The sequence below is a fragment of the Dreissena polymorpha genome, chromosome 5 (assembly GCF_020536995.1).
Source record: "Dreissena polymorpha isolate Duluth1 chromosome 5, UMN_Dpol_1.0, whole genome shotgun sequence".
Lineage (NCBI taxonomy): Eukaryota > Metazoa > Mollusca > Bivalvia > Myida > Dreissenidae > Dreissena > Dreissena polymorpha.
Window position 1 is genome coordinate 96,063,531 of NC_068359.1, and position 26,501 is coordinate 96,090,031.

The following is a 26,501-nucleotide window of genomic DNA, read 5'->3' on the forward strand; positions in this document are numbered from 1 at the left end:
TTGTATTGAGAACGGAAAAACAAACATGGACGATCATATTGTTAAACAGTTCTACTAAGCTGTGAGCTTTTTGACGGCAGATGCAGGGGTGTCGAAGTTAGGATAACAAAAAATCGTTTGGACCGTAAATTCGACATAGCGAATAATATAACTAAATAACTATTATGCATTGCCTTATGTAATCTTTTCATTATACTAGACTTGCGACACCTTAAGGGTTTCGCGGGATGGAATGAGTGGGGAGATCATATACAATTTTCAGCTTTCCGGAAGCAAGGACCCTCTGGACGTGAAACATCAGCTTTCCAACACTATATGATTCCAGTTCCAAAGCACATATTGCATTAGTTCAATGGGAAGAACATAAAACGGCATATTCACAAATCTCTGAAAAACAAACAGTGCTAAAAATATTTAAAGTAGTCATTTACTATTTACATGTAATTGATTATGTCCTCCGATAGTTGCATTTTTAATTTAAATATGTGTTCCTATATGCATTTATTGTTGTATTGACTTAAAAAACTAAAATGGATGCCCATTCTTAGTTTGCTGTCTTAGTCTACCCTAAAATTATACATGTTTCTTGCATAATTGAATTATCAAAAACTTCATACTTGTAAAGGCATTGTCAGAGTTATTTGGTTAAGTTAGAGACAAAGTAAAGCAAATATATTCATTTTTCTTAAAATGAATCATCCTCTGAAGCCCCCACTGGGATTCAAACCCAGATCTCTTTCCTCTGGGAAGGAAAGTATTCTATCTTGAAATACAAGGGCAAGTAAGAGGACAATTTGCAATTTTAAACCTATAATCATATAAACTTAATGTTTCACATGACCTTAGAAAAAACACAGACATCTCTGAATCTGAAATACATTACAGTTACAATTCAGGTTTTTAGTATTGTGCATTGTACATGATCTTTAAGTATTGTATTTATCCTTAGTACACAGAACTGCCTAAAGATGCGTAAAATACCAGTATTCAAATCTGAAAATATCCCATGTGTTTGTTTTACTCTGTAAGTATCCCTATTTTATTTCAATAAAGCAGTTTTTTCCTTCTGAAAAGTTAACTAAATGTCAGTTATGCTACTTTTAACATTCAGCAAATGACATGTGTCCGTAATGTCAATTTTGAACATTTAATAAAAAATATTATTTTTACCAAAAAGGTAGACTTAATATTATTAAACAGTTGATGTATGTCACCTTAATAAAAAAAAATGGGAAAGAAATAAAATGTTTAAAAATGTCAGTTACATGATTTATAACATTAAGTAGACGATATAGCTTTGATACTTTAGGATAAGAGTAGACCTTAACACAAATAGGATAAGAGTAGACCTGAACACAAAACTTAACCAAATTTTCAATTTTCTAACTATAAAAGGGGGCATTATTCTGTCAAAAAACAGAAAAAAAATGGGTACGAAAAATATTTGTGTAAGAAAACAATTGGGTAAGAAAAAATTATGCTGAAAAAATATATGCTAAAATAGCTTGGGGTCTTGACCACCAAAATGGCTTGGATTTTAATTATGCTGAAATAACTCGGGGTCATGACCACCAAACTGGCTTAGAATTAAATTATGCTGAAATAGCTCAGGATCTTGACCACCAACCTGGCTTGGATTTTTATTATGCTGAAAAAGCTCGGGATCTTTACCACCAAACTGGCTTGGATTTGAATTATGCTCATAGTTCGGGTTCTTGACCACCAAACTGGCTTGCATTTTAATTATGCTGAAATAGCTCAGGATCTTGACCATCAAACTGGCTTGGATTTTAATTATGCCGAAATAGTTCAGGATCTTCACCACCAAACTGGCTTGGATTTTAAATATGCGGAAATAGCTCGAGGTCTCGGCCATGAAACTGGCTAGGATTTTAATTATGCTGAAAAGCTCGGGTTCTTCACCACCAAACTGGCCTTGATTTTAATTATACCGAAAATGTTCAGGATCTTGACCACTAAACTGACTTGGATTTTAAATATGCTGAAATAGCTCAGGATCTCCCCCACGAAACTGGCTAGGATTTTAATTATGCTGAAAAAGCTTGGGGTTTTGACCACCAAACTGGCCTGGATTTTAATTATACCGAAATAGTTCAGGATCTTGACCACTAAACTGACTTGGATTTTTATTATGCTGAAATAGCTCGGGGTCTCCGCCACCAAACTGGCTTGGATTTTAGTTATGGTTAGAAAGCTCGGGGTCTTTACCACAAAAATTGACCACCAAACTGGCTTGGATTTTAATTATACCGAAATAGTTCAGGATCTTGACCACTAACCTGAGTTGGATTTTAATTATGCTGAAATAGCTCGGGGTCTCTGCCACCAAACTGGCTTGGATTTTAATTATGGTGAGAAAGCTCGGGTCTTGACCACAAAAATGGCTTGGATTTTAATTATGCTGAAATAGCTTGGGATCTTTACCACCAAAGTGGGCGGGGCCCTGGGGTGGGTAATGTGAACATGGATGGTCGAGACACTGTGTTGTCATAAGAAATCTTTAGTATTAATTTGAAGTCAATTGGTGAAAAATGGTGCGGCAGAGGCCGACGCGTATTCCCACGCCTCATGTTTGACCCAGGGGGCGCCCCAGAGTTGGTAATGCGGCCATGCATGGTTGAGATTGACCGTAACTATTGTCTTAAGAGATTTCGAATGCTTGACAGGTTAATGTAAGCCATCATGGAGAGGGGTGGTTTATGTGGGTTGGTGGTAATTTAAAAGATGAACTTTCAAAAATAATTATAAAAATAAAATTTGGGGGGGGGGGGATTCTGGGGTGGGGCATGGGGGATAGTTTGGGTGCAGTGCATTGTGGTATGTCAGTTAAGTGTTGTTTTGTCAAAGTATGAATCAAATGTGCTCATAAATAAAGAAGTTATGGCAATTTAAGCAAAATGTTCAATTATCTAAGTATAAAAGGGGCAATAATTCTGTCAAATGCTTGATACAGTTTTCTGCTCTTGTTTATAGATTGGGATCATGTTGGTAAAGAAGTATTCAAAATATGAAAGCAATATGTCAAAGGACATAGAAAATATTTGAGGTGGTATGCAAACTTTAAAATAGATTTATCAATAATATGCATATTCTAAGTATAAAAGGGCAATAATTATGTCAAAATGCTTGATACAGTTGTCTGCTCTTGTTTATAGATTGGGATCATGTTGGTAATGAAGTATGCAAAATATGAAAGCAATATGTCAAAGGACAGAGAAAATATTTTAGGTGGTATGCAAACTTTAACATAGATTTATCAATAATATGCATATTTTAAGTATAAAAGGGGCAATAATTCTGTCAAAATGCTTGATACAGGTCATGTTGGTAAAGAAGTACATGTATGCAAAATATAAAAGTAATTTGTTAAAGGACAAAGAAAATATTTGGGGTAGTACACAAACTTTAACATGTGCACGCTAACGGTAACACCGACGTGATCAGGATCACAGTCTTCGACATTAGCTTTGAAAAGTTACATGCCAGTCGGGCCAGTTACTTAAGAATTTTTACATGCCCAACATATTTTTTACATGCCCACACTTTTTTAACCAACATTATAACAAATCACAACATTTTAACACTTACATGCTACACATAGTAAAGCAGAACATTTGTTTCAATAGTAGTGAATACAACTACATCTAATCAGTCACTAGAATTAAGACGGTCGATCGTTACACCAGTGCTCTTGAAAAGAGCGTTCTCTGGTGTCCTCGTACCATTTCTTGGCTTCCTTTTTCTCTAAATCATTTTCTATTTTGGAAGTGCTTTATCGGGCTTAGCCCCATCAACATACCTAAGATACTGCATAGCCTCTATGTCGACAATGACAAAAAGCATCTTCTCTATTAATGTCTAGAGAAACCGTCGATAAGAACCGAATGTGACCGAACTGCATCGGTCAAAAACAATAACGATGACATGCGCAAGCAGGTGTGTGTTGTTAAACCAATCGAATTTCATTGTTTTACAACTTACGGCAAGGTGTTTGTTCGCAAAATTGAAAAATAGATCTGCAAATATCAAGAACCGCTTACGATTTTTTTTTATAAACTGTCAATTGGCTTAAAAAATTTACATGCCCGGCGGGCCACAAACGTGAATTTTTGTATGTGCCCGGCAGTAATTTTACTCGCCACGGGCGATCGGACGTGTGCTAATTTCGAAGACTGGGATCAGGGCTTTTTTTTCTTGACTTTGTGAAGCGGCCCTGGCCCCCTCACTTTGTGAAAAAATGAGTCGCGAACTTTTTAAAATTGTGAAAAAACGAGTCGCGAATTTTTCAATATTTTGAAAAATTGAGTCGCGAACTTCTCAAAATTGTGAAAAACCAAGTTGTTAAATTGTTAAAATTGTGAAAAAAACGGCCGATTTTGTAAAATTCACGGCCATATTAGGTTTGTGAATTGTCCCTGGAAAAATTGTGAAATGTCCTTCCACGGCCACTCGCAAAGAAGGAAAAAAAGCCTTGAGGATAGCTCCATTATATATATTTCATATATAATAGTCGAGCTAAAAATGAGTGAAAATCTCTGACCCGTCTCCACCCCATCCCCTTTAACTTTTGACCCAGGGGTCAGATCAAACTTCTAGATAGTGCAGGGTCGAATAATGCTCATAGCTACCATGTGTTTAAGTTTCAAGGTTCTAGTGCTTATGGTGTAGGAGATAGTGGCTAGGACAGACGGACAGACTGATGGTGGAGATAACCACAATGAACCTGTTAACAGCCAACTAACGCTGCCAACAAAGCACAAGCTTTACGTGTCAGGATGCGGCACTATCTATACAAACTGCATAAGGAATTACAAGACGCTTAGGGTTTGAGGGACACCAAACCTGATTATGAGTCTTCCACACCTTAAGCATCTTAATAACCCGTTGCATGCTGGGAAATTTGTCGTCTGCTAAAATGTCGTCTGCTGAATTTCTAAAATTAGCATTTTCTTCAAAAATTGTTCAAAGAATACTATCAGACTAGCAAACAGTTTGGATCCTGATGAGACGCCACGTTCTGTGGCGTCTCATCTGGATCCAAACTGTTTTCAAAGGCCTTTAAAATTCGGTTCCCGCACTGAAAGGGTTAAATATACTTATTTGCTTGTGTACATGTACCTGATAATAAATTATTATTATTACCTGTTTTGGCATCAACAAGCTTTATCAATTGGCCCTCAAATTTTGCACATAAACGCTACACGATCAACCAATATGCCTTTTCATTTCAAGTCGGAAAGCAATTTAGCCCTTATTCAGCCATAATAGGGTGGAGGATCTATTTAAAATACAACTATTCCAGATACAAAAATATGAATTCATTTATTTTATGCACTTATTTTCTTCTCTTTTGCTACGAAATGATTATAAACCAGCTTTCCCTGTCATATTTTGCACTAGCCGATGATATTTCTTTTTTTACATATGAAAGCTAAAAAGAAATTCAAGCAGCATTTTATAATATTTTAAAATGCACTCAATCATGCACTTCAAAACAATATTATTGTAATTCTGTTATTTATAATCATATTAATAATGCCTCATTTTTCTCAATTTTATGGTTTACTATCTATTTTTCCTAATTTTATGGTTTATCTTGCTTATTTTCTGAATTCAAAGGCACTGGCTTAAAACAACTGTCTATGCATGTAACTGTATATTGAAATCTCTTTATGAGTGATTATAAATGCATGATAAAATTCTAACATGTTATGTTATAGATAAATCTATATTGTTTGTATTTTTCGTAAACATTATTAGCCACCGTTGTGGTCAAACATATTTTTTTGTTTTATTAATGACGTTGTTTCACAGATTACTGTAACAGAGCTACAGATAAGGTGGGCATTTGTGTAAATACCCAATGTAAAATTGCCAATTACGCATCGAAAAATAAAACCATGCATTCCGAAACCCAATTGAAATTGCCGATTACGCATATCATATTTTTCCTTTGCATAACGAGTAAATTTGTCCCGGAAATACCCTGGTCCGAAATACCCGGATTCTTTCCCCTTTGTCCAAGCGCTTTCAGTATAACCTTCAGCACAATAATATGTACGGAAGAAAGTGTCTTTGTGACTATGTGTTATTGTTGTGAAAATGTCGAAACCGTGAGGCCTTAAAAATGGAAACATCGTATCCTAGGCACAAAGAAACTCAATTTTAAGATATTTAACCGCAGGCAACACAAAATCAGAAGCGGAAAATATAGTGAAACTAATTCTTGACGATATTATGTCGGAGGCAATCGCTGTCAGTGCTTACATTGTAAGAAAACTGGCGGAAAAATTGGTTGAACTTTTTTTTAAAATCAAGACTGTATATTATGGATACATCTACATAATTACACAAAATCTCTGAAACTAATCAATTAAGAGTGGAACTACAACAAGCTTATTCAGGTAAGCAGGTGAGAATTTAAGACAATGAACATACCCAATTTTAAAACAAAAGTACCCAATTGTCAATTAAAGTAGTGGGTACCGACTTTTTTGTACCCAATTGAATATGAAAATACCCAATTGAACTCAAAAGTAGTGGGTATTAACCCAATTACTCAGAAAAGTTATCTGGAGCTCTGCTGTAACGTACAATCTTTATACGGAATGAAGGAGTTTTTATTTACAAGTACAATTTTTGTATTTTTTTGATAGTCTACTTAATTTTTGTTTTACTGTTAAATAAAATAACGCCGCACGCGTCAGACTAATGTCGTTAAAATCTAGAGTTTAAATGAAATTATGTCACACGATATACGTATCAAAATATTTAACTGCATGTCCGACTTGTCGTCATTAAATTCAAGTAGTCATTAAATTCAAGATTTAAAATGAAAATATGTCACAAGATATATGTACTTCATACCATACGAGTTTTTTAAGATATTTTCAGATCTGAATACTGGTATTTTACATGTGTTAAACTTTAACTGTAATGTATCGCAGATTCAGAGATGTATGTTTTGTTGTAAAGGTCATTTAACCCAACATATCTCAGACACAAAGAGTGTCCAAATTTGTGCAAACAATTAAATTAAAACTAAGACATTTATCGATTTTCATTACCTGCTGTATAATTTATTTGTGTACTGACATATATTCAATTGTGGTGAAATCAACCGGGATCACCTTGGTGAGAATCTGGTGGAAAAATCACTGCACTAACCTGAGACATCAGTCTGTCATGATTGATTGCTCAGTTGTACATATTTTTCTAATTCAAGCTACCATAACTTTAAATGTCGCTTTTTATGATTTTTGACTGGCGCGACTTTATAGTTATGGACCAACCCTCTTAGGAAAGTCAACCAGAAAATGCCGAAAAGTCGACAGTTAACAAAGACCGGTCCAAAACAGCTTTTAAATGCAGTTATTGGCCCATATCAATCACTTGATAGGAAAGATTGACATTTTGCACATTTAACTGATACATTCTTTCACAAAATTCTATCTTAAACATTTAAAATTTATCTATTCTGCTCTTACATATCGAGAAAAACAGCGATGTGACAGACTTTCTTGAAATGCGAATCTCCAGAGATTTCACGGTCATATGATGGTATTTCTACTTTTAGTAACATATCATGTGCTCATTGCTCAAGTGTTTTCAAATTCAGAATGACATTTCCCGGTATTTTAGAATATTCTGGCTTGTTTTGTGAATAAATTATAGTGTAAATATAAACTCAAAGTAAATATTTAAAACTACCCGATTCACACTGAAATCAGTTTTATAATCCACCAGACTTATGTTGTTAATCACAAATAATAGATTTCAGAAAACGAAAGTAATGTTTACAATTTCAGCAAAAAATGTCAAGGTCGTTCGAAAGTATCCAAATTAAAACTAGTCTTGGACAAAGCCACAATGGTGTCAAAATTGTGAATTTCAGACTGATGCGAGTTATTTTCATCTATTGTAAGATGCATTTGAAACATTTGAACCTTAAAATATTCCTCGGTGCAGTAATTTACATTCATTCACCAATATATGTAGAAATGTATCCAAGAAAATGAGTATTCTTTGATTTATAGCGTGACATAAATATGTTACGACTCTGGTTGACTTTCGATGAGGGGTTGGCTTCAGCGTAAAGGTATGTCAATACTATATAAATTGTACGCTGAAGTTTCTTTAGGTAATATTTTTCTCATGTTGACAGACCATTGACATTGCTGGGGTTTGTTGAGTTAAAGACTTATTATAATCAGGGGCAGGAAGACATTATAGACATTAAATAGCGTATCATTACGTAGACAACAGTTGCACAACTGTATGCGTAAAAGGTAAATCAGTATATTAATAATTATGTTGACAACTAGCTTACGTAGCAACGTCCGAAAATATGAAATATCCGACATCTATTTCAATATTTAAAATTCAAGATATAATGACTACTGAACTGTTTTACTTCAAGGAAAAAACAGTAAAACTATGTTTTTAATGAAAATGAAACACAGCAAACTAAATACTTATCATGAGAACGGCTAAACGACTTATTATCCCAATATAACACTGTCATTGAATCGCACATTTCAATTAAAATTATTACCCTTGAAAGTTAATGCATATTGATATAACGAATTCATCAAACGTTATCAAACATTAGTAATTTGCATTGCATCGGATTCCCACAATATTATGTGAATGTAAATCGGATCCGGTTGTTGTTTATGTGTCAAGCTCATTTTGCCAGTGAGATACCTAAATTTCTTGCGTAGTAAAAGCGGCTAGATTGAACTTTACCGGTACGCAGTTGTTTACCACTATCAAATCTACTGTAAAGTACACAAAGATACTTACATAATTCTGCCGTATCTGTCTGTATAACATCCGCTGCACAAAATATAGACATTTGTATTAATGATTATTAAACACAATCATATTTTTCTGTGTTTATTGAATTAATAACACTGAGTTTCTTTGTTGCGTTACAAGATGGCGGATCTCTAGCGCTGTTCGTGAAGTGACGTCACAATGTTTATTTGAGCGCGTGCCCGTTCCCACAAAAAAAAATTAAACACAAAATAATCGAAAACTAGATTTTTCCCAGGTATAACGCCTACGCCAACAGGTAGATCGCATTCTGGTCCATATACATGTCAAATTTCAGCAAACGTGTTCGGCCAGTTTTCAAGGCGCCCAAATCGCAGTGATTTGCACCAACTTAACGAAACTTAGCCCCCTTTATCATTCGTTCGATTGAACGTCATCAATGATGACGTCCAATACATCACTCATTCCATATTGCCATAGAAACCAGAATTGTTGACGTAGGAACAAAATGAAATCACGTGCATAATGTCCTTATTGCCATCTATCCATGTTTCAAGTTTCATGAAAAAATATTAAGAACTTTAAAAGTTATCGCAGGATTCAGAAAAGTGTGACAGACTGACTGACTGACGGACACAGAGCACAAACCATAAATCCCCTCCGGTGAAACCGGATGTGGACTAATAAAAGCTACGCACGGCGTATAAAATCAGAACCACTGGGTCGAATATGCTGAAACTTGGCCACATTATAGATTATAGTCCAAATTAACAAGCTACAGAATGAGCGTTTTTGGACCAGACAGCGTAAAACATCAACCAATAATGGACATCACAAAATGGGTAATTTTGTACAAAAAATGTAAACTTTGAGTGGCATTTAATGACCTTTAGACATCAGAAAGTTGCAAATTTTTAATATTCTGCACACTTCGACTTGTTTTTTTTTTACAAATTTAGAAGCATCTATGCTTGGGATGTATAAACCCTGTTATTCAGTGTCAAATTTGGCCAAAATCACAATACAATCCCAAAAATGGCTAAGCAGCAATGTCCCTTTAACATTATTCCTTATATTTAATTGTATTGTTTAAAAAGATAACTGTGTTACTGTATATTTAATCATAATGGCTCTGTATATCACACATGATAGGGCACTGCTGGGGCTTAAACCCAGAACTCATCTCACATTGTAAGATGCGTTTTTCAATTAAACTACAATGACTGTATCTTGTGAAGTGGAGCCAACATACACCCACATACCGGTAAATGAAAAAATCATTCTGTCCATATATTTGTACTGGGCGTTAGTGAAAGTGAAAGTCTTTTTCCAGGTATTCCCTGATTTCCAGGTTGGCTGGGAACCATGTTTAACTATGATAAAATGTTCTTTAGATGCCATGTGTATTAATATATAGGTCTATTTTTCTGAGATATTAATGAAAATGCCTTTGGGTATGTGGCGAATATTTTAAAAATCTGCAACTTGATATATGGTGCTAACACGGTAAAATTGTATGAGCCCAAATCATAATAGATGAATGCGTATTATGCTTCTCTGCTTATACTATGACGACATGTTCATACAATGCCATTTTTATTAATATACATGTATATGCCAAATTTATTGAAAAAGACTTGAAAATGTGTGTCGCAAGATACCAAGTAAGAAAAAAATCAGCATTTTTATGTAGGGTCTTCACACGGTAAAATTATTTGTGCCCAAAATAATAATAGATGAATGCATATTAGGCTTCAATGTTGCTTATACTATGACTACTGGTTCATACGATGCCATTTTTATAAATATCTATGCCAAATTTAATGAAATAGACTTGGAAATGTGTGTCGCCAGGTACCAAGTAAGAAAAAAATCAGCATTTTTATCTAGGGTCTTCACACGGTTAAATTATTTGTGCACAAATAATAATAGATGAATGCATATTAGGCTTCAATGTTGCTTATACTATGACTACTGGTTCATACGATGCCATTTTAATAAATATCTATGCCAAATTTAATGAAATAGCCTTGAAAATGTGTGTCGCCAGGTACCAAATCAGAAAAAAATCAGCATTTTTATGTAGGATCTTCACACAGTAAAATTATTTGTGCCCAAGTAATAATAGATGAATGCATATTAGGCTTCAATGTTGCTTATACTATGACTACTGGTTCATACGATGCCAATTTTGTAAATATCTATGCCAAATTTAATGAAATAGACTTGAAAATGTGTATCCCCAGGTACCAAGTAAGAAAAAAATCAGCATTTTTATGTAGGGTCTTCACACAGTAAAATTATTTGTGCCCCAATAATAATAGATGAATGCATATTAGGCTTCAATGTGTCTTAAACTATGACTACTGGTTCATATGATGCCAATTTTATAAATATCTATGCCAAATTTAATGAAATAGACTTGAAAATGTGTGTCGCCAGGTACCAAATCAGAAAAAAATCAGCATTTTTATGTAGGGTCTTCACACAGTAAAATTATTTGTGCCCAAATAATAATAGATGAATGCATATTAGGCTTCAATGTTGCTTATACTATGACTAATGGTTCATACGATACCATTTTTATAAATATCTATGCCAAATTTAATGAAATAGACTTGAAAATGTGTGTCGCCAGGTACCAAGTAAGAAAAAATCACCATTTTTATGTAGGGTCTTCACACGGTAAAATTATTTGTTCCCAAATAATGATAGATGAATGCATATTAGGCTTCAATGTTGCTTATACTATGACGATATGTTCATACAATGCCATTTTTATTAATATATATGCCAAATTTTTATGAAATAGAATTGAAAATGTGTGTCGCCAGGTACCAAGTAAGAAAAAAATCAGCATTTTTATGTAGGATCTTCTCATGGTAAAATTATTTGTGCCAAAAATAATAATAGATGAATGCATATTAGGCTTCAATGAAGCTTATACTATGACTACTGGTTCATACGATGCCAATTTTATAAATATGTATGCCAAATTAATGAAATAGACTTGAAAATGTGTGTCGCCAGGTACCAAGTAAGAAAAAAATCAGCATTTTTATGTAGGATCTTCACACAGTAAAATTATTTGTGCCCAAAGTAATAATAGATGAATGCATATTAGGCTTCAATGTTGCTTTATACTTATGACGACATGTTCATACATATGCCATTTTTATAATAACTATGCCAAATTTAATGAAATAGACTTGAAAATGTGTGTCGCCAGGTACCAAGTAAGAAAAAAATCAGCATTTTTATGCTAGGGTCTTCACATGGTTAAAATTATTTGTGCACAAATAATAATAGATGAATGCATATTAGGCTTCAATGTTGCTTATACTATGACTACTGGTTCATACGATGCCATTTTTATAAATATCTATGCAAAATTTAATGAAATAGACTTGAAAATGTGTGTCGCCAGGTACCAAGTAAGAAAAAATCAGCAGTTTTATGTAGGGTCTTCACACAGTAACATTATTTGTGCCCAAATAATAATAGATGAATGCATATTAGGCTTCAATGTTGCTTATACTATGACTAATGGTTCATACGATACCATTTTTAAAAATATCCATGCCAAATTTAATGAAATAGACTTGAAAATGTGTGTCGCCAGGTACCAAGTAAGAAAAAAATCAGCATTTTTATGTAGGGTCTTCACACGGTAAAATTATTTGTTCCCAGATAATAATAGATGAATGCATATTAGGCTTCAATGTTGCTTATTCTATGACGACATGTTCATACAATGCCATTTTTATAATATATATGCCAAATTTAATGAAATAGAATTGAAAATGTGTGTCGCCAGGTACCAAGTAAGAAAAAAATCAGCATTTTTATGTAGGGTCTTCACATGGTAAAATAATTTGTGCCAAAATAATAATAGATGAATGCATATTAGGCTTCAATGTTGCTTATACTATGACTACTGGTTCATACGATGGCATTTTTAAAAATATCTATGCCAAATTTAATGAAATAAGACTTGAAAATGTGTGTCGCCAGGTACCAAGTAAGAAAAAAATCAGAATTTTTATGTAAGATTTTCACACGGTAAAATTATTTGTGCCCAAATAATAATAGATGAATGCATATTAGGCTTCAATGTTGCTTATACCATGACTACTGGTTCATGCGATGCCATTTTTATATAATAATAAAATATAACAAATAATCCAACATGAGACAAAATGTCAAAATAAAGATTATTAAAATAACATCTGTATAGCACAACTTGAACAAATTACAAATTAGACAGGCACACAATATCATTATAAAAAATATGATAGTGATATGAAATGGCCGTAAACAACTTTAAATAAAAAATATTTACGAATTTGTTTAAACTGAAAACTTTTTTAAAATAGACTTTTTTTTCTCCTCAATTATTAATAGTGATAGCTGTTTTTGCACAAATTATAGGAATTCGCGATGCAAATGGTCAATGTTTTAAAAAGCGTGCAACTTATTTTTTCACATTTCACAACAGTTAGCGACTAATGCTGATGTCGTTACGCTGAGTGGCATATGGTTGCTGATGTCGTTACTGAGACTCATATTTTCACAAATTTGAACAATGCTCAATTAATTATTTTCACAATGTTCAACAGTCACAACTCATTTGTTCACAATTTTGAAAAGTGTGCAACTTATTTTTCCATAATTGTCAAGATTGCGAGGCTCATTTTTAAAAATCTTTAACATTGCACGACTCATATTTCACAATTTTCAACATTGCGAGACACTTGTTTTCACAATTTTTAAAAGTTTGCTACTGATATTTTAGGAATTTTAAACAATGCGCGACAATTTTTTTCACAATGTTAAATAGTCACCACCAATTTTTCTCACTTTGAACATTGCGCGACTCCTTTTACCACAATATGAACAGTGTGCGCCTAATGTTTTCACAAAATGAGGCGGCAAAGGTTGCTGCACAAAGATAAAAAAGCCCACTGCCATAAATTTTATCCAAAAAATAGCAACATGGCTTATTGGAGCTAAACAACCCTTTCTACATGTACTTTCAACAAGCACACAGACCAATGTCAATGACCGTAGGACTACTGGCACTGACCGTTGGTTCATCAGCATGAAAAATGGGTGTCAAAAATAGCACAAATAATGTAAAATGTGTTATATGCATGTATAACGATGAAACTTACCAACCACTCGACCAGGAAACATCTGTTGCAGACTATGTGTGATTCGGGATTCTCTCCCACTGGTATCATATGCAGATCGGTGGTCACAAGAACGTACACAACATCATTAATGTCAGCAATATATATCTCCAACTTCAAACACACAGCTTGCAAAATCGCTGAATATTGCACAAAAGCAGCTTCGTTACAAACTTCCAGCAACTCGAAATCCACAAGCAGTCTCGTTCCCCACCCACTTTGACTTCGTAGCGAAGGCATGTTTTTTTTTGGGAAACCGTTAACATCTCACAACTAAACGTATACTACGGAGATTGACAAGTTGAAAAATAAATTACTGTAATCACTTCCAATTTGAGCACTACGTTAAAATCCAGTTCAATTTTGTCTTTATTGTTGAAATGTTACTCTAAACATTCGCTTTGAAAATAGCGGTTGGCGTGTTGTTGGAAGTACATGTACATGTCGAATGTGTTAATGTAAAAACTATTGGTATTGTGTTTTTAGTGCAGACATTGTATTTAAGTTTCGATTTCTAGCTTAAATTTATATATTTTGTTAAATAATTTGCGTTTAAATGTGATTGTTTGTTGCTTACTTGCGAACTATTTTTTATGTGTAAATATGCATAGACGCTAGTGGATATGTAATCAGGTTACCATATTTACAACAATAAAATTTAACGGTTGTTTGTTTTTGTTTGTTTTGTTAATATTTTCTAAAACGTTTGTTAAACGCAAGATGAAATTATTAATTAATTTTGGAATAAAATCGCATTATGTATTATTTAAAATCAATTTTGAATTGCCTAGCGCGTGAATTGTCTCCTGGGGTGAATCGGCTTCCGGCGAGAACTCATTTTACAATAAAAACCCACCACTTTTTCGTGATTTAATCAAAAACTAGATTTTTCCCAGGTATAACGCCTACGCCAACAGGTAGATCGCATTCTTGTCCATATACATGTCAGATTTCAGCAAAAGTTACCGACCAGTTTTCAAGGCGCTCAAATCGCAGTGATTCTCGCCAGCTTAACGAAAGTTAGCCCCCTTTATCATTCGTTCGATTGAACGTCATCAATGATGACGTCCAATACAGCACTCATTCCATAAATATGTAATTAATATTGGCATGAACACTTGCTGTCGTTTCTACTGCTGCTAATGATGCTGCTGCTCTGCTGCTGCATATGCTGATGATGATAACAATGTTGAGGGTATTGATGTATCATACAATGAAGATAAATATTGGCAATTTAGATATTTAACACTGAATGTTTATAATATAATTTTACTAAATAATTAATCACGTATGATCTTTACCTAAAAATATTAACGTACTTGGCTTGCAAATAGAACAGCACTGGAAAGATGGCGTGTATTGGTCGAGGCAATCTGGTGGCCTACAGTCTACAGGGGAGCAATCAGATACGTGTGAGGCATGCCGTAATTAACGAGCATGCAAGACCGACTTGCATGAGCAGATGCATCTGCACACATTGAGATAACTAATTTGCGAATTATAACTGTAATTATGATTATATTTATTGTTGCGCGGTGAATAAAGACAATGCTCTTTGACATGAACACTTATAACATTAAATAAGGATCCCTTACTGAAACCGGAAAATACTTAATATCATAACTAGTTTAATATTAGCATAATAATCACTATATTGTATCATTATAATTAGCTATTGCATTCTGAATAGCCAAATGAAAATATAAATAAGCATAAAACAATAATTATGCATACAGTAATATTAAATATTCTTACCTTTTTCGCCAAACAATTCGTGTAATAACAAGTTTAACAGTTTAACAAGTTTAACGTTTTAAAGTAGTTTCGCAAGTATAAGAGAACGATCTCTGTGCTGTTTATAAGATTGAGGTAAGCCAAGCCTATCCGCCAATAAATAACGTATTTTATTTGGTTGTTTTTTCCTTTCATCAATCAGTTTAATTTGTATCCTGTTAGACTTATTTATGCAAATGTAATCCAGCCGAATCGTGTTCTCGTAACATTTGGTTTGTAAACGATAAAATATCAAATTAAAGGACCACTCGATGTGGGAGAATACTTACAACATATAAGCAGAGATTTAATACATAAAATTAATCATGTTGATACAATTATTTAAGAGTGAAACAATTAAAACATTGGATTAATGCTATTTTCAGTTCACTGCTTACATCTAGTGGCTTCGATTTCAATCAAGAAAATGTTAATTACATATATGATTGTTTTCATAAAGAAACTCCGTGCTTTGGATAATAAAAACCTGTTTTAATAAACATTTAAAAAGATAAAAAATGAAAGAAAGCGCAAGTTACACTAATTGAAAAAACGTATGAATCCGCCCCGTCCCCGTTGAACCGTCACAAATTGTGAACATGGATTAATTGATAAATATACCAAATACATATCTAGTATAAAGTATGTAGCATACAATGCTTTAGCTATTTATATAATATAAGAATTAAATTGATAAGATTAACAAACCATATCATTCTAAAGTCTGATTCAGAGGACAGGTTGTTCACAGCCTAGTTATGTTTCGTTAGCTCCTGCACGTCGCGAGCATGTGAACTAAATTGTACAAAATTATATTACGTCACTTTTTGTTTTTGTCTGGACCTTGTTACGAATTGAGGTTTATGCAACATGTAAAAAAGGCCCATGTTAAGTTACATTTGATCGTTAAAGAATTATAGAATCTCAGTAAACTGTGTGTATTTGCATTTTCGAACGTTTTACTTATACTTAGTTAATATTTGATATATCGCCCTAGCAACATTCTTGAAATCATACATCGGGAAAATCAGCACGCTCGACTTTTATCGTTATTTTAGAGTTTTTTTGTATTAGTTTTTAATGAATCTTTTTATACAATAGCGTACTTACGAACCTTTGAGTGTATTGGCCAATTTTCTGACATAAATGTTGTGTTGCTATATGAGATAACTGTTTTACATTGAACCACGTACATGTGCAGTAATTAAATCGGCATACACTTATTAAATTATGTTCGTGTAGTATTTAGCGGAAACCTGTCCTGGATTTAGTTACGTTACCTTAACATGATCCATCTCCTTTGTTAAACCCATAGTTAATACTGTATATAAGATATCTAACGATGAGGCCTCATTGCAATATCTCATCGACATAATAAACACATACCTTGCTTACAGTAGTACTATATTTGAGTCGATTGTTAGCTGGTGTGATTTGAAAATACCAGACACACTCACAAGGAATGCCAAAAGTGTTCTTAGCTCAATTTTTTGAAAAAAAAGAATGTACGTCAATGACAAATCTTATATGTATTTAAAAACACACGGTTGAATGGTTCTTGTACTTATTGACCAATTGTTTTGTGCTAAGAACCTTATCGCTAAAATGCGGTAATGAGCGCGCGGGCTGCAATCCACTTTACAAGCGTCTGCGAACTTTAATGTGTATAAGCCAAATAAAATCGCCATATTTTGCTTTACCATAAACCGTCTCTATATGTTTACAATTATCGACTGTTTGATTTTGACTTCATGCAATGAACTGCTTTGGTTGTTATTTTTTCCTTGTGAGGTCATTTACTATTATGTTTGTATTGTACGGATATAACCTTTCGATGTTCAAATGTTATTGTATGTTTAAGTATAATTTGGTAAATAAATAAATATTTGCTGGAAATTACACAATTATTAAAATAATAAATAACAGATAAATAATAGTTATAATCACCACACATAAATAACATAAAATAATAATACTTACCTCTACATGTGTAGTTCAAAACAAAAATTGTTTATAGTTTTATGTATTTTAATATGAATGCACATGTCGATATGTTTAGCTAAACACACTTATAAATATTAAAGCATTTCTATCCGGAAACTTACACCAAAACGTTCAAATGTCGTCATCATATTTTGTCAGAAGTTCCACTAAATGTTAGCGGCATGTCAGGATACGAGTTGTTACATTTATGATAGCTAATTGGAATGAAACATTGCAAATGAAGTGAAACTATGACAATGACAAGAACGTTTCTTGTTGAGAGTTTTACACCAATGATGGCAAATTGAATTTGCCCATGTTATATGGAGTAACACTATGAAAATGGCAGCAACGTGTCTAGTTGAGAGTTGTTACACCAATGATAGCTAACTGGAATGGCTCATGGCAAATGGAGTGACACTATGACAATGACCGCAGCGTGTCTATTTGGGGGTTAAGCTAATGATTCAATTATTGTATTGCATGCCTAGTTTGTTCTTGTATCAATTGTTACACCAATGATAGCTTATTAGATTTGGTCATGGCAAATGGAGTGACACACTGACAATGACAGCTTAGTAGTATACAAGCGGCGTGTCTAGTTGAGAGTTGTTTTGACAATGATAGCTAATTTGAATTGATCATGTCAAATGGAGTCACACTTTGACAATGACAGCTAAGTAGGATATAAAAGCGCCGTGTTTAGTTAAGTGTTGTTTCGGCAATTGCACCTCAGTGGAGGATATAGGCATTTGAAGTGGAAAGTTGTTTCTTAAATGTAAGCTCATTCGGGAGGTCAAGTAGAGAGATTCTTCGACTATCACAGCTTTGTGGTAGATGAAGGCATTTCAAGTAGAGAGAGGTTACACCAATATCAGATTAGTGGTATTCAGCTGCGGTGGAGATTGCAAAACGGCTACAGCTACGGCATCTGCATGTATGGCCTTGGACAACAAGTCACTTGATCGGCTCGACAGTGGCAGGTCTTACGCCGACGGCGTTTATGCAAAAATTAGGCGTATTTTTACCCGACAGTTCATACACCGATGAAATGCAGTAAACATGCTATTCAATTATTATAATTACAACACAAAATGATCTTTAAGCTGAAATTATATCGTGGTAAGGGTCATAAAAGTCCTTTTGAATCTAGCGCATGAATCTATTTTCAGTTTCGGTTTTATCTCCGTCAAACGGGTATATCGTTGAAGTTTGCGCAAAAATATAACGTCATTTCGCTATTGACCAATAAAAACAACGCCATTAAGTTTCGCGCAAAACAAAACGTCATTTTGGCAACTTGTTTATAACCAGATTGTAGCGCCATGAATATTCATGTTTAAGTTTGCATACGATGTGGGTTCATCGGAAATTGAAAAACCGGTCACGTGAACAAACTATCCAATCAGAATGCAGCATTCATATGAATATGACAGAAGTTGTAATTATTTGTTGAAACACAACAAGATACCCATCAAAATTCAGCATATTTTTATGCAAATTAAAAAACTTTAAAACATTTGTTCTCAGAGCCGAGTTATTTGTAAATACCGAGTTTCAACCCGTTTAATGCCAATTCGGAACTTAAAATAAAGCTTACAGCGTCAAACAGTGTATCCATCGACTTTAAATTACTTGATGGTTTTTGGTGTTCTTCGTTACAAATACCAATTAATACAATGGCGGTACAGAAATCCGTTTAACAATAATCTTTAATTAATGTAAACCTCTTTCTATATGCGCATGAATGTTGACGCAACAGAAATTCGATTCCAAGTAATTATAAATTGCATTTAATTCGTTGTCGCTAATATACGGAAAGTAGTGACGGGTCAGAAGCGGAAGATTGGTGTTGACCGGAAAATACGTATTTAAACAAAAGGTACCATGTCCATTTTTGTGAAATGCTGTTCGAATACTAATAATAAGGCTAATGTGATTTAGAGTCGCCTTGAATTATTCATAAATGGAATTTTTTGATAAACACATGGCAAATAGTAAGAATCGAAAAAACATTTATTGATTGACGAGAATCCATAAACATTACTATTTAATAACAAGTTAGAAGCATTTTTAATATACAGAAGTGGATACTATGTACAACGCGCTATGCACAGTGAAACAAATCGAGGTACAAATGTGTTTTGTTTAGGACCAGGATATTTACTAAGCAAACAAAAGACGTTGCTATTGTGTCTCCTGAATTTAACTGTGCAGCATAATTATACAGATGTAAGCCCTAATGAAATACCTGGGCAACCGATCTTTGTACATGACACAGACCCGCTGGAACACGTGCAAGTGTTGCAATCGTCCTTATACTGCTGTTGGTCCGTACACACTTGTCCCTTTTAGGTACATGGTTCCGTAAAACAAATATGTTTTAAAGAATAATATTTCGTTCTTTCGGGATAAAGCTTTAATGTACGCACTTAATATTGGCAGTAACACATGCTGTTGTGGCCTCTGCTGTTGTTTATGGTGATGATGATGACGATGATAATATTGACGTTCTTATCATGGTGACGATAAACAAGCTATCAAAACATGGGGGTATGAAATAAAAACTGAAACATTTCCTATTGACTAAGTACATATTCTTATTGAAGGTTTGTTGACAAAGCTAAACAATCATGCACTAATGATCCTCACTAACGATCCTCACGTAGCAATAGTTACTTACTTGGCCTGCAAATGGGACAACACTCGTGCGGCGGCGTGTATTTGTCGATGCAATCGGGGACAGCACATTTCACCGTGGAGCAATCGAGATCACATGAGTAACATTCCGCGATGAAACAAAACGCCAGACAAAATGTAAGCAGAAGATGCATAAAAAACACCATGCATTCATTGTTAATAATACTTTCCAATATAATGATGTTTAATGTTATGCGGTAAATAAGTAAAGATGTTTATGACCGCTGATGAAAACAGCCAAGCCTTCATTGTAAATAAGACTTCCAGAAGGAAAACTTCATGTTATGCGGTGAATAAGTAAAATACTTCTATGACCACTGATCAAATGTAATTACATACTGAACAGAAATCAACGGAAATCATCTATTGATACTCTATTTATAACATTATAAGATCTATGTTTATATGTTTGTGCAATATGGATTTGTTTTAAATGACACGACAATACTACAAACAAGTAGCAATATATATTTCACAAAATCTAACTATGCATAACAAATATTTAGTACTCTTACCGTTTCAACAAACCACTACTTGCATTCACCACTATGAAATATAGTTGTGCAAGAATATACGATTTATATCCTCACTTGTATACAAATTATGTTTCCTTTTGCGCCAATAGAAAAACAGCACGTCGCTGTCGGATTTCCCCTTATAAATTACAATAATAGGTGTATTGTTCGACTTGCTTATGATGCCGCGTTTTTCATCCACATGCATTTTGATGACGACGAAATATCTTAACAAAGTAAAATGGTTAAGGGCAGTCTTTTATTGAATTGAACACAATCCTTATTAGTCGTGAGATAATATATTAGTTTCAGGTTACCTTCAAATCAACAAAGCGAAGCGATATAATGACTTGTATATTGATTCAATTTAATTTAATTTAAGTTATAATGATCAATAATTGTTCATTAGTTATTCGGGTAAATACGATTAGCAGATTAATTGAATCCAATTTTTATAAATTTCAATATATCATCAATTTGAATCTGTATTGCTTTAAAGAATCCTAAAGTGAGCCATTTAGAAAAGTTTAAACAAAAATGTAAGACTGAACATAATTTGGTAACCAATAGTGTGGTTATATGGCCGAAATCAAACATATGTCAACGTCTGCGATATTTGTTTCTATTTAATCGGTATTCGTTTGAGTGTCTAAAATAGATATCCGGCAAATACAACGTTGAAAAGCATTATGGCGTGGGCTCGTTTAATATTTCTCAATCGTTTTACGTTTTACACTAATACGGAACAGATAAAAGGGCATACAACAATTCAGGCGAGAACATAGTGCCACAGGACGATCATAAAATAAAACAATAAATTTAAAGTATATCCTGTTCAAATAATTGTATCTAACAACCCAATACGATTTTAATTTAGAATGGTCACTCACTAACTGACTCCCTCACTAACTCACTCATTGACTCACTCACTGACTCACTCACTGACGCACTCACTGACTCACTCACTGACTCACTCACTGACTCACTCACTGACTCACTCACAGATTCACTCACAGATTCACTCACTGACGTACTCATTGACTCACTCACTCACTGACTCACTCACTGACTCACTCACTGACTCACTCACTCACTCACTCACTCACTCACTCACTCACTCACTCACTCACTCACTCACTCACTCACTCACTCACTCACTCACTCACTGACTCACTCACTGACTCACTCACTGACTCACTCACTGACTCACTCACTGACTCACTCACTGACGCACTCACTGACTCACTCACTGACTCACTCACTGACTCACACACTGACTCACTGACTCACTCACTGACTCACTCACTGATTCACTCACTGACTCACTCACTGACTCACTCACTGACTCACTCACTGACTAATGCACTCACTGACTTACTCACTCACTGACTCACTCACTGACTCACTCACTGACTCACTCACTGACTCACTCACTGACTCACTCACTGACTCACTCACTGACTCACTCACTGACTCACTCACTGACTCACTCGCTCACTCACTCAATCAATCAATCAATGATTTATTTATTTATTTATTTATTCATTTAGTAATTTATTTGTTTTTATGTTTATTAATAAATGTATAGTCTAAAATATTGAATCCACTCAGCATGTAAATAGCTGATGGTACTTTTTCAATGCAAAATCGTGTTAATTAGGTAATGGTCTTTATAATAATTGATTTTTTATTTTAATTGTAATCGATCATCAAAACATCAGCTTTACCTTATAGCAAACAATTGTTTTACGATTCTTTAGAAAGTTTTACTTCTAAAATCATATCGTCGAGATAAATTATTGTCGATATCATGGTTAGGTTGTCATCCATAATGATTTCTTAAATGTATGACCTAAAGCGTGACATGTTCAAGCCCTTTAAGTACAACGGCTGTTATGTATTTTGTACCCCAAGGTCAAACCATACTGTATCTCGTAATACCGCTGCATGTTTTGGGTTGATTTTGTTTACATAAGCCTCGGTCACATCACACCTCAGCAGACCGCAAAACAGAGTGCAAGACAAGACATGACTGATTCGATTGATGAACACGCGAGATCAGCTTAAGGGTTTACGCACGTTCGAAGATATCGAAACCACTCAAGTGGTTTTAAGAGTGATGCATATGAACTGCGGACATCAGTCTGACGGTGGGTGAAAGGCTTGCGTAACGCATGAGATTTTCTTACAGTCATTCGATTGTATGACGGTTAACGCAGACTATTCAAAGCTTTGATAAACAATTGATTTTCAAGTTGATACTCGCGGTGGAAGGTGAAGATTGACCACTGTCTAATATTACTTTCGTGAATCATTCCCATTCGGTGACCAACCATGCTTTCATTTCAAAATCAAACATAAAATGTTCAATATTTGACTATGACATGTGAATAATTGGTTCATAATTATGATAAACGAAACACAGTAAGAAACAATCGGTTTAGAAAATTATTGCAAAATAAAATTGCATAGTTTGTATTGTTTGTTAAATTTGTAAAACGTCAACAATTATTGAAAACATTAACGTTCGACGTGTAAAGCGTTTGTTTTAGCAAATCAAATACAATGTTAAGTTAGTTCAATGTATATCGCACTAGAAACTTTACATTGTGTTAGACAACGCACTGAAAAACACATACTATTAGATGCATATGTTTACCTGTTCGCAAATTGCATATCAATATTGTTTGCAAATACTTCAAATGTGTAAGACACGTTGGAAGACATTTTAATAACAATACGATCTGCTGTGTACATATTGTATGCAAATATTGTTGTTTAACTTCCAGATAAACATTAAACTAAAAATATATAATATTTTGTCAATTTAAAAAAAGGCAAAATTACAGTTTTTTATTCTTATATTATTGGCAATGGTACTTGTTTTGCAATTGAGTGTTACTTAATTTACACACAATTGCTTCATCATGTATATATACAATCATTATTGACAAAATCAATTGATAAATTCTTTAACACAGTTATTCTCAATTGTATTGCCCGGTATTTCTAAAAAGCAGAAAGGTGAGAATTACTGCGGGCAAGACATATTTCTAACAAACAAGTACATTTATTTGTTTTTACGAATACATGTTGTATACAGAGCTTAACAACAATGGTTCAATATAAAGAAGTTAAACTCCAGCTGCTGGAGCAGTATTGAATTCTCATTATATACAAAACAGCAAAAAACAGAACAATACAAAACAACATACATAACACATAAAAAAATAAAGCTGGGGTCACCGCTTTGGAACGGTCAATGCAAAGCATTAGGGGTTTGAACCGGTTTTAGAGCGCTCAACCTCACACTTGGCCCAGCAATATTCATGATACATTTAAGTGTAAATAAAGTTTAACCTAATAGCATTGCAACTCAAATTAAACAATAATAAAAGGAAATTAAAACGCATTCAATTTAATTACCATTTAATTACTCAATGGTAGGAAAGAGACCAGAGCAACAGAGCTACAACATTTTGAGGAACGATGAAATGAAACTACGAACAAGTGTCAACTACATTTCTTCTTTATAGAAAAAGATTTAGGAATATAGCATCATAAAGTTAATATTTCAGATCATCATCACGCAAATACATGAAGAAGCAGCAATAATGGGTGTATGAGTTCCATATTTCATAGCTTGGTTGTTTATGTGACTGCTAAAAAATAAATCAAAACAAAGTAAGCAAAGTAGCTTATGTTGGAGTGGGAGGCGGCGAAATGACTAGGGTTGAAACAATGAAGCCGATGGAAAAAAATAAGTGTTGGCGAAACAACTTAGGACACAGAAAATAAGACAAATGACAGTCACAATGATCATGGCGATCATGTAAACACCGTTCGAAATAACTCGCTCGGAACAGAAACAAGCTTTAAGTTTAAGCAACACACGATTTTGTTACCGTTTGAAATGAATAAGACAGATTCTAAATAATTACGCCGCACTCTTTTGTTTTATGTACATTATCACAACGGGTTAAATTGTCAATAATGTATTGACGCCAAGATGTATGCCATGAATTTCGCTTAAATTTTACCGATGAGAAAGAGAGCATAGTGACTTAAAACTGCACTCAATTTTAACGAGTAATTTGTGCCAGCCTCTCCCCCACAATAACAAAAAATAAATTAAATTAAGCAGTTGTCTCCGTTAAATGTTTCTCTTTAATCGTTGGCATCAGCTAACAACCTACAAATGAGATATTAAATACAAGGCTTTGATTTTTTTTACCGTTACGTTATATAACCCGATTCACATGATTCGTTAAGACGTGTACTTTGTTCTCAAGTCGACTGCTGCAACAGGGACAATAGCCCCATATATAAGATATTTTAGCATAACTACACATATAGAATGAATTCTTTTTATCAAAATATATTAAAACATATATTGATCTTGTCTGTAGGATTCTTATTTTATTCGATTCTTGTTAACGTGTGCATAGTCAGAATCGTCTGATTGGGCGACTGTTAATTTCATACTATTAATTGCATTGTAGTTGCCACCGTTATCACCTTTGATTTCATCATCTGTTGTAGCTGCTTTATAAGCATTGTGTGGTATATGATTATAGTCACTAACGTCATCCTTCCCAAGGGACATTACTGCTGAAGTTGTATTGTAGTCGTCTTCTGAACTTTGGACCACGATATGTCCGTGTCTCTGTCCAAGGACATTCTCCCCTGGTCGGTCCATCTTGAGTTTATTGTATACATTTTCAGGTTTGCTGGTATGAGATACTAATTGTAAGGCAGGTGTTGTGTGATCATAGTCACTGCTCTCATCTTTCACGTGTTCATAGGGTTCTTCTGCCTCATATATTGTATTATAATTATCGTTCACGTTTGCTTTATTAGATTCATTGCAATGATCAACGTTGTTGCTAATTGAAAGCGCACATTTCTCTAGAATAAAATAATTGTGCTGAGCCACATTGTCCTCAATGTTTTTCCCGTATGTCATATTTTCTTTGAATGCAGTTTCATCTTGAAAGTGTGTATTGTTTCCTGTTTTCCGAATGCAATACAATATTCCCCTGAAACACAATAAATCGTATATTTAACATGTACCACATTCAAATCCCTTCAAAAGCAGTTAAAACGCACCAGGTTTAAATCAAATGAAATTTCATTTGCATCAGTAGTTCATCATTCTTATCATTATTGCAGCATCTCATATTTAAGTTGAGTTACCAATTTATCACATATTTATTCACACGACAAAGGAAACATCAATAAATACAACTTTATTGTCTGCTTTGGAACGGTCAAGGAAAGCATAAAATATGAGCGTTTGACCCGATTCAACGACACCCAAACCTCATTATTGGACCATATTTATTCATTAAAAATGTAAATGTAAACACCATTTAACCAAATATCATCCCAATTAAAATCAGTCTTCAAGGCGGTGAGCCAAGCTTTATTCTTCTTTGTGTATATTGTGTTTCTTATTGTGTTGTTTCGTACTGTTTTCGCAATCGGTAACTTGACTTAAAGAAAAGACCAACTAATTGTATATTATGAGAATGCAATA

General features: G+C 34.0%; 1 protein-coding gene across 4 annotated transcripts in view; it reads right to left on the reverse strand.

Annotated features, from left to right (window-relative positions):
• Positions 1 to 26,501, reverse strand: part of LOC127881548 (uncharacterized) — a 125,961-nt gene that overhangs the window by 5,674 nt on the left and 93,786 nt on the right. For 2 of the 4 annotated variants that reach the window (XM_052429527.1, XM_052429530.1), the window contains exon 10: positions 23,675 to 26,001. The exons of the other annotated variants lie outside the window; for them this stretch is intronic. In XM_052429527.1, coding sequence (XP_052285487.1) covers positions 25,377 to 26,001 — 625 coding nt within the window. In that variant the 3' untranslated portion in view covers positions 23,675 to 25,376. Of the gene's footprint in view, positions 1 to 23,674; positions 26,002 to 26,501 lie in introns of those variants that run through there. 4 annotated transcript variants of the gene reach the window in all.